The 14,442-nt window shown below is 45.9% G+C and overlaps 1 protein-coding gene across 1 annotated transcript in view; it reads right to left on the reverse strand.

Annotated features, from left to right (window-relative positions):
* LOC122929143 (sialic acid-binding Ig-like lectin 12) overlaps positions 1-14,442 on the reverse strand; it is a 151,497-nt gene that overhangs the window by 86,475 nt on the left and 50,580 nt on the right. Inside the window, exon 4 of the mRNA XM_044282637.1 lies at positions 11,989-12,285. Coding sequence (XP_044138572.1) covers positions 11,989-12,285 — 297 coding nt within the window. The remainder of the gene's footprint in view (positions 1-11,988; positions 12,286-14,442) is intronic.

Genomic DNA, 14,442 nt, shown 5'->3' on the forward strand with positions numbered 1-14,442 from the left:
GCCTAAAGGATTATTGTACATCAGATGTTTCTTCTGTTGACTCTGGGTAATAAAATCTTGATCTCCAAGGGTTAAGATAATATCACTGTGCCAGATCCTGTTCTCCATGTGTTAGACACGATCATTCTACCAGATCCTGTTCCTCAGGTTGCTCTCAGGTAACTTGTTACATGACTAGCAGTATAAATAAAGCTTGATATCTGCTACAAGCAGAGAACTGCTGTAAGTCAGGAGGACTCCATGTCTGACTCCTGTGACTGTTCTCTCCAATATACTGCTCAGTAGAGATGGCCTTGCGGTTCGCCCGGCGGTAGTTTTGCAGCAAACTTTGCTCGTTCGTGATTCGTAGAAAGGGTGAACATATGGCGATGTCCGCCGGCGCCACATTCTTTTACATTGTGAAGAACTTTGACCCATGATACATCCATCAGGTGGTACAAGACAGCCAATTGAGACGTTTCAGCACATGGACATACCCCCTACCTTATAAATAAACCCGACCTGCCGCCATTTTACATTCAGTCTTTTGCCAGTGTAGGGAGAGGTTGCTGTGTGGAGCAGGGACAGACTGTTAGGGACACCAAACGCTAGCTAATAGGGCCACAAAAGTCCTTTTAAGGACTAGTATAGGTGTGCTATCGATAGGTGTGACTTACTGAGGGGTGTGATATACTTTCTAACATAGAAAGCATATTATAGTGGATTTGTGTTGTGCCGCAGTTGTGTGCGGTTCTGCTGCGATACCACAGCTACACAGCTGACAAACGCCATTGGAACAAATAATTTCTACTGGTGTGATTTACCAGTTGCCCCCCAAAAAACTGATTGAGGCAGGTGTGTGATATACCTTCTTCCACAAATACTGCTCTTCTATAGGGACGTTTGTCACAGGGTCATTTTGAAAATGACAGGCAAAGGAAGAGGCAGGCCATTCCGCAGGGGTGGTAGGGGTCGGACAGGTACAACAGACCGGAGCCTAAGTGTGAAGTTGCAGAAGGTGTGTGCGATTATGTCAAAGGATGCACCAGACTTGGTTGAGTGGCTCACTCAGCCTTCCGCTTCTGCACCCTCCTCATCCTCTCTATCTGCACCCTTTTCACTCTCTGCTGTGTGCACCACCAAAGACACCACCACCACCACAACCAAATCCCCTTCCGCTCGAGTCAGAGGAATTATTTTCCCATCCAATACAAGACCTTATCGATGCGCAGCCATTCTTGACATCGGATCAGTAAAAGGAGGTTTCAACTGTCGCCACCCAGCAGTCTGGCGACAGTACCCAGATCAGCCCAAGAAGGGTGGTCCCCGCTGTTGCTGCCTACTCCGAGATCTCTAATGTCAGTGTTGGTAAAGGTGATGATGATGATGTGTCGATGGACGTCACGTGGGTGCCCACAAGAGAGGAAGAGGAGGGGAGTTCAGAGGGAGAGATGGAGCAGCAGATAGGGAGGAGAAGGAGAAGAAGCAGGCATAACTTACAGTGCATAGGAGGCAAAAAGCAGACTACTAATGTATCTGGAATGAGCCATCCACCATGCACGGTCACATCTGGCTCTCCCAGGACGCCGGCACATGGCTCTGCAGTGTGGGCTTTTTTTAACGTGTCCACAGCTGACAATAGTGTTGCCATCTGCAGCCTGGGCTGTCAACGCATAAGTAGCTGTAAGCCCAACACTCACCTAGGGACGACCACTTTAACCCCTTAAGGACACATGACGTACCGGTACGGCATGTTTCCCGAGTCCTTAAGGACACATGACGTACCGGTACGTCATGGCTTTAAATAGCGATGCCGGCGCCGCGGGGGTTAATCGGAACGGGATGCCGGCTGAAATCATTCAGCCGGCATCCTGTAACAATGCAGGGGGGGTCATTTGACCCCCCCGCATCGACGATCGCAGAAAACCGCAGGTAAATTCAGACCTGCGGTTTGCTGCGCTTTTTGCAGTTTCTGATCCCCGCGGTCCCTGACCGCGGGGATCAGAAACTTTAGAGTGCCTAAAATCAATATAGTACACCCCCCCTGCACCCCTGCATGATTTGATGGCGGCGGGTGGTGCAGGGGGGGTGTCGCAGGCGGTGGGGGCGTTGCGGGAGGCGGGCGGTGCGGCAGGCGGGATCGCGATCCCCCGCCCGCCTCCTATTGCGTAATCGTTGGTGTACAGTGGGTATACCAGGGTGCCAGCACATTGCTGGCACCCTGGTATAAACGGCTGACATCGTTGATGCGATGTCAGCCGTTTAACCCTTTCCATACAGCGGTCCGTACGGACCGCTGTATGGAAAAGGTTAACAGTAAAAGGGAGCTCCCTCCCTCTCCGATCGGGGGGCTGCTGTGCCTTTGCAGCCCCCCGATGGAGAGGGAGAGAGCCCCCAGAGAGCCCCCCGAAGCCCCGTCCTCACCCTTCCCCGTCTGCGAAGTTCTGACCATAACTGAGCAGACGGGGAAGGTTCCCATGGCAACAGGACGCCTGCTCAGGCGTCCTGCTGTCCATGGTGCTGAACAGATCTGTGCTGAAAGCATAGATCTGTTCAGTGTAAGTAAAATACAGTACAGAAACCTATATAGGTTCTGTACTGTATTTTACAGACATCAGACCCACTGGATCTTCAAGAACCAAGTGGGTCTGGGTCAAAAAATAAAAAGAATAAGTGAAAAACGTTAAGATAAAAAAAAAAACATTTATCACTGAATAAAAATTAAAAAAATAAAATAAACTACACATATTAGGTATCGCCGCGTCCGTAACGACCTGATCTATAAAACGGCCATGTTACTTTCCCCACACAGTGAACGCCATAAAAATAAAAAAATAAAAACTATGAGAAAATTGAAATTTTGCCCACCTTACTTCCCAAAAAAGGTAATAAAAGTGATCAAAAAAGTCGCATGTACGCCAAAATAGTACCAATCAAACCGTCATCTCATCCCGCAAAAAATGAGACCCTACTCAAGATAATCGCCCAAAAACTGAAAAAACTATGGCTCTTAGACTATGGAAACACTAAAACATCATTTTTTTTGTTTCAAAAATAAAATCATTGTGTAAAACCTACATAAATAAAAATAAAGTATACATATTAGGTATTGCCGCGTCCGTATCGACCGGCTCTATATAAGTATCACATGACCTAACCCCTCAGGTGACCACCGTAAGAAAAAAAAAAAAAAACGGTGTAAAAAAAGCTATTTTTTGCCATCTTACGTCACAAAAAGTGTAATAGCAAGCGATCAAAAAGTCATATGCACCCCAAAATAGTGCCAATCAAACTGTCATCTCATCCCGCAAAAAATTAGACCCTACTCAAGATAATCGCCCAAAAACTGAAAAAACTATGGCTCTCAGACTATGGAGACACTAAACAATTTTTTGGTTTTAAAAATGAAGTTATTGTATAAAACTTACATAAATAAAAAAAAAATTGTATACATATTAGGTATCGCTGCGTCCGTGACAACCTGCTCTATAAAATTACCACATGATCTAACCTGTCAGATGAATGTTGTAAATAACAAAAAAAAAAAACTTGCCAAAAAAGCTATTTCTTGTTACCTTGCCGCACAAAAAGTGTAATATAGAGCAACCAAAAATCATATCTACCCTGAACTAGTACCAACAATACTGCCACCCTATTCCGTACTTTCTAAAATGGGGTCACTTTTTTGGAGTTTCTACTCTAGGGGTGCATCAGGGGGGCTTCAAATGGGACATGGTGTCAAAAAACCAGTCCAGCAAAATCTGCCTTCCAAAAACCGTATGGCATTCCTTTCCTTCTGCGCCCTGCCTTGTGCCCGTACAGTGGTTTACGACCACATATGGGGTGTTTCTGTAAACTACAGAATCAGGGCCATAAATAATGAGTTTTGTTTGGCTGTTAACCCTTGCTTTGTAACTGGAAAAAAAATATTAAAATGGAAAATCTGCCAAAAAAGTGAAATTTTGAAATTGTATCTCTATTTTCCATTAAATCTTGTGCAACACCTAAAGGGTTAACAAAGTTTGTAAATCAGTTTTGAATACCTTGAGGGGTGTAGTTTCTTAGATGGGGGTCACTTTTATGGAGTTTCTACTCTAGGGGTGCATCAGGGGGGCTTCAAATGGGACATGGTGTCAAAAAAACTGTCCAGCAAAATCTGGCTTCCAAAAACCATACGGCGCACCTTTCACTCTACGCCCCGCTGTGTGGCCGTACAGTAGTTTACGGCCACATATGGGGTGTTTCTGTAAACGGCAGAGTCAGGGCAATAAAGATACAGTCTTGTTTGGCTGTTAACCCTTGCTTTGTTAGTGGAAAAAATGGGTTAAAATGGAAAATTAGGCAAAAAAATGAAATTCTCAAATTTCATCCCCATTTGCCAATAACTCTTGTGCAACACCTAAAGGGTTAACGAAGTTTGTAAAATCAGTTTTGAATACCTTGAGGGGTGTAGTTTCTTAGATGGGTTCACTTTTATGGAGTTTCTACTCTAGGGGTGCATCAGGGGGCTTCAAATGGGACATGGTGTCAAAAAAACTGTCCAGCAAAATCTGGCTTCCAAAAACCATACGGCGTACCTTTCACTCTACGCCCCGCTGTGTGGCCGTACAGTAGTTTACGGCCACATATGGGGTGTTTCTGTAAACGGCAGAGTCAGGGCAATAAAGATACAGTCTTGTTTGGCTGTTAACCCTTGCTTTGTTAGTGGAAAAAATGGGTTAAAATGGAAAATTAGGCAAAAAAATGAAATTCTCAAATTTATCCCCATTTGCCAATAACTCTTGTGCAACACCTAAAGGGTTAACGGAGTTTGTAAAATCAGTTTTGAATACCTTGAGGGGTGTAGTTTATAGAATGGGGTCATTTTTGGGCGGTTTCTATTATGTAAGCCTCGCAAAGTGACTTCAGAGCTGTAGTGGTCCCTAAAAATTGGGTTTTTGTAAATTTCTGAAAAGATTTGCTTCTAAACTTCTAAGCCTTGTAACATCCCCAAAAAATAAAATATCATGGGGAATGTTAAGTCATCACAATTGTTGGGGGTATTACTATGTATTACAGAAGTAGAGAAACTGAAACTTTGAAATTTGCAAATTTTTCCAAATTTTTGGTAAATTAAGTATTTTATTATGCAAAAAAATTAATTTTTTTGACTTTATTTTACCAGTGTCATGAAGTACAATATGTGACGAAAAAACAATCTCAGAATGGCCTGTATAAGTAAAAGCGTTTTAAAGTTATCAGCACTTAAAGTGACACTGGTCAGATTTGCAAAAAATGGCCTGGTCCTTAAGGTGAAAATGAGCCTGGTCCTTAAGGGGTTAAGAAGACACCTGGCAACGCCAGTGGAAGCAACGCCATCAGAACCCACAAAGCCACACTCCAGGTGCTCCACGTCCTGCCTCTTTTCTTTCTATTTTTCCTCTCTCCTCCCATTTGTCCTTTACTCCACCTTCCACCGTGCCGTTGTTGCGTACATCTGGCAAAAGACAGCCTTCATTGGCCCAAATGTTCAAGCAAAAAAAGATGATGATGCTGGATAACCCTCTTGCCCAATGACTGACCGCTGGCTTGTCAGAACTGCTAGCCCGCCAACTACTGCCATATAAACTGGTGGAAAATTTGTAGCCATTGGCGCACCACAATGGAAGGTCCCCGGAAGGAAATATTTCTCCCAGAAGGGCATCCCAGTGCTATATGGCCACGTTCAGCGGCAAGTGAATGTATCTCTGGCACACAGTGTCAGTGCCAAGATACATCTGACCATAGACACTTGGTCAAGCAAACACGGGCAGAGAAGATACATAATTTTACTGCCCACTGTGTAAACCTTCTGACGGCCGTCAAGCATGCAATTCATGGCAGCCGTGTGGATTTGGCGTTACCACCACGGATTGCATGCAGGCCTGCCTCTTCTTCTCTTCCTCCTACTCCATCCTCAGTCTCTTCCTCGGCTGACTCCTCCTTTTCCACTGCTACCGCCTCTTCCACTGCACCCCCCCCAGCTCCCCAGAACCTATTTGACGTGCCAGGTGAGACGTTGCCATGCTGTGCTGTGTCTGTTGTGCCTGGATGCCAAGACCCGCACCGGTCCTGCACTCCTTTCTGCTTTGCGGTCACAGGCCGATCAGTGGCTAACCCTGCTCAATTTGACAGTTGGTAAAGTGGTGTGCAACAACGGTGACAATCTGCTGAGCGTGCTGAAACAGGGCAAAATGACACACGTGCCAAGCATGGCACACGTCCTGAACTTAGTCATGCAGCGATTCGTTGCCAAATATCCCTGGGTCCAAGACATCTTGCGGCAGGCCAGGAAAATCTCTGGCCATTTTAGAAGATCTTACACGGCCATGGCTCGCCTTGCTGACGTTTAGCGGTGACACCACCTGCCCGTCAGACCTCTGATTTGTGACTGCCCGGTGCGATGGAACTCCACCTAGTATATGCTTGATAGGCTGCTCCAGCAGAAATGTGCAGTCAACGACTACTTGTACGAACTCTGCGGCAGGACAGGTTCTGGGAAGCTTGATTTTTTTTCACCGCACCAGTGACTGCTCATGCGCGACGCATGCAGACTTCTGCGGCCATTTGATGAGATCACCAAACTGGTCAGTCTCATCCAGGACACCATCAGTGACATCGTACCTTACGCCTTCTTTCTGGAGCATGCATTGCATCGTGTCATTGATCAAGCCGTTGAGGAGCAGGAGCTGGCAGTTGAGGAAGTTGCAATGCTGGATGAATTCCCAGGGGGGGCTACTCCATCGGAGACAAGTCAACAAGAGTCTGAAGAGTCAGAGGAGGATGGTGTTGGAGCAAGGAGCAAGAGGAGGAGCAGAGGAGGAGCAGAGGAGGCGCAAGAAGTACATGCTTTAAACTTTTCTGGTATCCATGGTTGTCCGTGGCTGGGGGGAGGAGACCGAGGACGACATTATCCTGGACGATGAGCAGGAGCCAGGCCACTCCACCTCTTCCAGTTTAGTGCAAATGGGGGCCTTCATGCTTCAGTGTTTGAAAAGGGACCCCTGTATAAAAAGCATAAAGGGCAAGGACCAGTACTGGGTGGCAACGTACTTAGACCCCCGGTACAAACACAAAATGACGGACATGTTACCATTATCACAGAGGGCTGTCAGAATGCAGCACTTCCAGGCCTAGCTTCGAGAAACGCAGCATTCTGCTTTTGCGGGCGCTGGCAGAGGAATTTCCACTCACAGAGAAACAGTTGTGGGTACCAATCCAACAGCGCATGCAAGAAGAGGACAGTTTGAACATGTGTTGGTCACTTTGGATATGAGATCATTCTTGCAGCCAACCCATCGACAGCCCCCTTCCGGATTCAGCCTCACAGAACGCCTAGACCGACAGGTGTCCGACTACATCAGGATAACGGCCGATGTGGACGCTCTGAGAAGCGAGGAACCCCTGGACTACTGGGTGTGCAGGCTTGACCTACGGCCAGAGCTGGCACAATTTGCCATGGAACTCTTGGCTTGCCCCTCGTCCAGTGTCCTGTCCGAAAGGACGTTCAGCACAGCGGGGGGATCAAGAACGATAAGCGCACTTGCTTAGCTCACGACAGTGTGGACTACATCACATTTATAAAAATGAATGAGGTATGGATCTCGGAGGAATTCAACACCTGTGACGACCACGTTTAATTGAATTTCCTCATGAATTTTCTCATGCAAGCCCACAAATATCCGTGACCACTCAGAACAAATATTGGTCCCTGTCTTAGGTAAATACAGAGGCATAAAAGGACTTTTCTGTCCGTTGAATGCATAATGTTTTGGGCCTCGGAGGAATTCAACACCTGTGACGACCATATGTTTCAACTATTATCATTAGGGTTTTTTTCAAGAGGAGGGGAATTCTTTAGCCATGTTTTTAATCCAATTTTATATTTTTTGTTCTTTTAAACATATTGTTTTGATCTGTATTTGTACTGGCCTTCAGTAAAATTGATATCCATTGACCATATAATAGACCTCCTGCCACATACGTACTTGCTCTTTTATGTATGCTGAATGCATAATTTTTGGGGCCTGTAGTACACTGGCCTGCTGGAAAATTGATATCTAATGACCGTGTAATCTACCTTCAGCTACTTACTTACTTGTTCTTTTATGTATGCTGAATGATCAATTGTTGCGGCCTCGGAGGAATTCAACACCAGTGACGACCACGTGTTATCGACTTTCAACTATTATCATTAGGGGTGTTTTCAAGAGAGGAAATTCCATTAGCCATGTTTCTAATTCAATTTTATATTTTTTGTTCTTTTAAACTTTTTATTTGTACTGGCCTGCAGTAAAATTGATATCCATTGACAGTGTAATATACCTCCGGCCACATAATCGCTTGATCTTTTCTGTCCGGTGAATGCCTAATGTTTGGGGCCTGTAGTTCAGTGGCCTACAGTAAAAATTTTATCCATTGACTGCATAATGTATCTCGAGCCTCATAATCAGAATTTATTTTATGTTAGGTGAATGCCTAATTTTTAAGGCCCATACTCCCGTGGCCTAAAGTAAAACTTTTCTAGGCTCCAACAGGGCACATTTCAGAGAATTTCCCTTTAAGACGCATAAAAATTTCCCCTGATTAAGATACATATTTTTTTATGGAATTTTTGTCATTGATCCCCCTCTAGTATGTCACTGTCCATGTTGTGGGCCTATTTGTACAATTCTACTAAGTATTTGGTGGCTGAAAATATGAGCTGAAGGTTTTTCAGGCTCGTCTGCCATTAAAGTGAATAGGCCCACCGCGAACTTGCGGTTCGCGAACATTTGATCACGTTCGTGCTATTGCCTTCACAAACCGTCCCGGCCGATGTTCGTCCATCGCTATTGCAGACGTCAAACGTTGTGGATCAAGTGGCCCATGGTGGTGGTGTGGTTATGGTATAGGCAGGGGTATGTTATGGACAACAAACACAGGTGCATTTTATTGATGGCATTTTGAATGCACAGAGATACCATGAACAGATCCTGAGGCCCAGTCTTGTGTCATTCATCCACGACCATCACCTCATGTTGCAGCAAAAAAATGCACGGCCCCATATTGCAAGGATCCGTACACAATTCCGGGAAGCTGAAAACATCCAATTTTTTGCATGGCCAGCATACTCACCGGACATGTCACCCATTGAGCATGTTTAGGATGCTCTCGATCGGCAGTGTGTTCCAGTTCCTGCCAATAACTTAGCACAGCTATTGAAGAGGAGTGGACAGCATTCCACAGGCCACAATCAACAACCTGATCAACTCTATGCAACGGAGATGTGTTGCACTGCGTGAGGCAAACGGTGACCACACCAGATACTGACAGATTTTCTGCCCCCCCCCCGGCGGCGCTGGGAGCCAATTATAAGTGGGCAGCCTCTGAGCCTGCAGTGAGCGCAGTTGCAGGGGGCGGGGCCTTCCGAGCGCTCCGGGCCCCCTGGTGCCGCGGGCCCCATAGCAGTGGCGTACCCTGCCTCTATTGGCGGTATGCCACTGGCTGTCCATACATACATGCTACCAGTGGCGCACCTACGGGGGGGGGGGGGTCCAGCGGGTCTGGACCCCCCCTAGAACAACCAGACAAAATATATATATTTTTTTATCCTTCAGGGCCTCACCGCTGATCACCACAGGCGGCGCGGCCCTGGATGTAATTGCGGCGGTGGTGGGGGAGCCGGAGGGGCAGTAGGAGATGAGCGCTTCCATTGTGGAAGCGCTCATCTCCATATCTAATCCATCTGTATCGCCGTCCTTAGGACAGCGATACAGATGCCTGTGCTGCGGCAGAGCAGGGGAGGGAGAGGTGTGTCCCTCCCCTGTTCTTCTGATAGGCCGCAGGCACAAATGCCTGCAGCCTATCAGAGGCCGGCTCAGGCAGCGCAATGACATCATCATCGCGCCGCCTGAGCAGGGCAGCACACAGCAGGGACACAGGCCGGAAGAGGCCTGCATCGCATCGCTGCTGATGGAGGTAAGTATCAGTGTATTTTTTATTTTTTTTGGAGGGGGGGAACTGGCACTATGGGGGCACTAAAGGGGAGAACGGCACTATGGGGCATCTGGTGGTACTTTATTTTTTTGGGTGGCACTTCTTACTGGCACATTATGCGGGGGGCACCATGGGGGAGAGGATCACTATGGGGGCTCTAAAGGGGCTTTTTTTTTTTACACACTATGGGGGGCACTATAGGGGAGAACGGCACTATGGGGCATCTGGTGGCACTATAGGGGCATTATTTGGGGGACACCATGGGGGAGAGGAGCACTATGGGGGCTCTAAAGGGGCTTTTTTTTCTTTTACACATTATGGGGGGCACAATAGGGGAGAACGGCACTATGGGGCATCTGGTGGCACTATAGGGGCATTATTTGTGGGCACTATGGGGAAGTGGGGGTTCTAAAGGGGCCTTTTTTTCTTATTGGCACATGGGGGCATTATGGCATCTGGTGGCACTAAGGGGGCATTTTTTACTGGTACATTATGGGAGGCACTATAGGGGAGGGCGGCACTATGGAGAAGTGGAGCACTATTGGGGCATATGGTGGCACTTTGAAGGGGCATTTTTTACTGGCACATTATGGGGCGGCACCATGGGGGAGAGAAGCACTATGGGGGCATCTGGGGGGTCTAAAGGGGCTTTTTTTTATTGACATATTATGGGGGCACTATAGGGGAGAATGGCACTATGGGGCATCTGGTGGCACTATAGGGGCATTATTTGGGGGCACTAAGGGGAAGTGGTGGCTCTAAAGAGGCCTTTATTCTTATTGGCACATTATGGGGGCATTATGGCATCTGGTAGCACTAAGGGGGCATTTTTTTACTGGCACATTATGGTAGGCACTATAGGGGAGAGCGGCACTATGGGGGAGAGGAGCACTATTGGGGAATATGGTGGCACTTAGAAGGGGCATTTTTTTACTGGCAGATTATGGGGGACACTATGGGGAAGGGGGAGAGGAGCACTATGAGGGCATTTACTGGGGCACTATATAAGGGTATTTTATACTGGCATACATTATGGGTACATTAGCTAAACAGCGGGCACTAAGCGGGGGTATTTCATGTACTGTCATATTGTAGGGAGAATTATTAGTACTAGGAGGTATTATGCGGAGCTTTGCTAATACTGGGGGGCTATGAGGAACATGATTTTTAGTATGGGCACTATAGGGGCATTATTACTACTAAGTGTTCTCTGGCAGAGAATTATTTCTATTTTGGGGAGCCCTGTTACTTTGGGGGGCACCCTGCCACAGTATCAGCTTAGCACTTCGCGCGCCGCATTGTTATTTTCCTACAGAGCTTTTAGAATCGCCAAGTAAAAGAATCAGCGCAACACACTACACCCCTTCCTTGCATTTTTAAATATAAAGGGGGCTTTGAAAATTTTAATTAGCACAGCGCACTACACATGCCACATTTTTTTGCCTTTCGGACCCCCCCTAGACAAAATTCCTGGGTGCTCCCCTGCATACTACAGACATAGTGCTGTGATGTCACAACAATACTTAGTGCACCAATCAGTAATATCCATTCAGACCTGATAAAATGTGAAGTTGCATGTATTGCGCCAAAAATATGCGCATCATTAGTGCCGATTTGCGCAATCGCGAATATATTGGAGCATTCTATCTGCATAAAAAAAGCTATTGTTCTGCCATGCATGCAAAACGTAATAAAAAAAAAACAGTGCTGTAATGTAAAATGACTTACAGTGATCAGGAGTTCTTCCTCACAGTCACGAAAGTTGCTGCCGACCATTTTCTCCAGTCTCAGGAAACTTCTAGCAGCTTGAAAAATGTTGCAAAGTGACCCACGCCTGTATTGCGCGCACAATACGCGCATATTACATTGCCGATTTTCGCAATCAAGAAAATAATGACAAGATCACAAATTGTCGAATTTGCAAATTTATGGTGATTATTAGGCCAAAAATTTGTGAGATATTGTGAAAATGTATATTGCCTATGCTGCTCATCACTGAGCAGACTCACTTACGTTTAACATTCAGCGTTCTCTTCTCCACTGTGGTAAAGTTGGATTTGAAGGTCACTCTACAGAATAATGTAGAATTGTTGTGTGACTTCCTTGGGGTGAATGTGATACTGGAATGGAAGGTTCTGCTGCCATCTCCATAGGTGACATCATACATCCTCTGTCTTATACCAGTCATGGGTCCTTCCCATGTAATCTGTGGTGTTATCATCCGGCATCTACCAGGACTTGTACAGGTCAATATCACCTTCTCCCCCTCCACCAGCCTTGTAGAGGAGATGGTAGGTTTATCTGTAAGATCTGTAAGAATAAAACATTATATGAAAATAGAAAGAAGGAAGGAGGACGTAAAAATGGGTAGACTAGTGTAAAATGTCCTTTTTAGGGGTTAAAAAAACCAAACATTTTTACTGCTGAGAACCACTATGGAGCACATTGTGGGCCACCAGTGGGGACATTATTACTGCTGGGGCAACTATGAGGGACAATATTACTGCTGGGGGCCAGTATGGAGACATTATTACTGCTGGAGGACATTTTACTGCTGGAGGACATTTAACTGCTGGGGGCTAATATGGGGGACATTATTAATACTGGGGGCCACTATGAGGAACATTATTATTGCTGGGGGCCACTAAGTAGATATTTTTACTGCTGGGGGCTACTACTGGGGACATTATAACTGCTGGGACCCAATATGGGAATATTATTAGTGCTGGGGGCCACTACGGGGGACTTTATTACGGCTAGAGGCCCACTTTTAAGACATTATTATTGCTAAGGGCAACTATGGAGACATTATTACAGCTGGAGGCTACTATGGGGGGCATTTTAACTGCTGGGGGCCACTATCGGGGACATCGAGGTCTATGTGTCTATTTTCAGATGCACTGTCTATGAAGTTTATTTTTTTGATTGTTCTTTTTTATTTTTATTTTAGGGAATGGGGGGTGATTTGACTTTTTATATATTTTTTAATTCTTTATATTTTTAAAGGCCCGACCTATGAAGTCCATATGCTTGCTTGACTCCTCCTGGACTTGCAGGAGCTTAAGGTACTCAAAGCCAGGAAAGAAGTTCCTAGGATTAAAGATAAAGTAAGAGACAGACTACAGCTAGCCTAAGTTCCAGCAGAAGAGGAAGAGTTCCTATTTAAGCCAGCCAAGCATAGCAGAGCTGAGAGAGCTACAGCATAGCAGAGCTGAGATTGTTGCAGAAGAGTTTTGCCTGCCAAAGTTAAGACAATACCTGCTGATGACCAAGATACCGTTTGGAAACTGTTTGGCTTACCGTTTATGCAAAGTAAAGCTGTGTTCAACGTTACTACAAACTCTGGACTCCATTTATTCTACTTATTAATCACCCAAGTTCGATAACCCCCTTTTCCACTTGCTTCGAACTACACAACATCTGGATCCATGGATATCCAGGTAGGAGCACCGTGACACGTGCATACAACATCTACAGAGACACTGTAGGCCACTCTACACCAATGTGGCATTCCTACCCAGGGTTCTATCAATACCATCTACAAAGGGGACTCCAAGTCCTCGTTGCTTAACTGCAACTGGCGTCACAACTACTTTAATAGAGGGACATATAATCGTAGATACCTCTTGAGGGGCAAAAGATCCCCCAGATGCTGGAGGTGGGCCACTGCAAACCAAGTGGCATCACGGAAAACACTTCCCCTTAAAGGGAACCCTGGCCCATGTCACCAGTAGTCCGCTTATTTTTTTGATCGTTTGTTTTTATTTTTATTTTGGGGAATGGGGGTGATTTGACTTTTTATATTTATATTTTATATATTTTTTTTTATATAGTTTTTAAAACTTTTGTTTAGGCCTCAAGGGTCTGACATAATGCATTCAGCGGATTGACTCTTCTATTTGTCAATGAAATAAATTCTCCACTATGAGAGCATTAATACTGCTGGGGGGCATATGGGGGACATTATTACCACTGCGGGCCACTATGGGGGATTTTATTACTGCTGGGGGCCACTATGGAGACATTATTACTGCTGGAGGCTACTATGGCGGACATTATTACTGCTAGGGGCCAATGCTGGTGAAATAATTACAGTTGGGTCCCAATATGCAGACATTATTACTGCTGGGGGGCCATTATGGAGCCATTATTACTGCTGGGGGCAACTATGGAGACATAATTACCACTGGGGGCCACTATGGGGGTTTTATTACTGCTGGAGGCCACTATGGGGACATTATTACTGCTAGGGTCTACAATAGGGGACATTATTACTGTTGGGGGCCACTATGGTGAACATTATTACTACTGGGGGCCACTATGGGGACATTATTACTGTTGGGGGACACTATGGGGGACATTATTACTGATGGGGGACACTATGGGGACATTATTTCTGTTGGGGACCACTATGGGGGACATTATTACTGCTGGGGTCTACTTTGAGGGACATTATTACTGCTGGGG

Source organism: Bufo gargarizans, chromosome 2 (genome assembly GCF_014858855.1).
Source record: "Bufo gargarizans isolate SCDJY-AF-19 chromosome 2, ASM1485885v1, whole genome shotgun sequence".
NCBI lineage: Eukaryota > Metazoa > Chordata > Amphibia > Anura > Bufonidae > Bufo > Bufo gargarizans.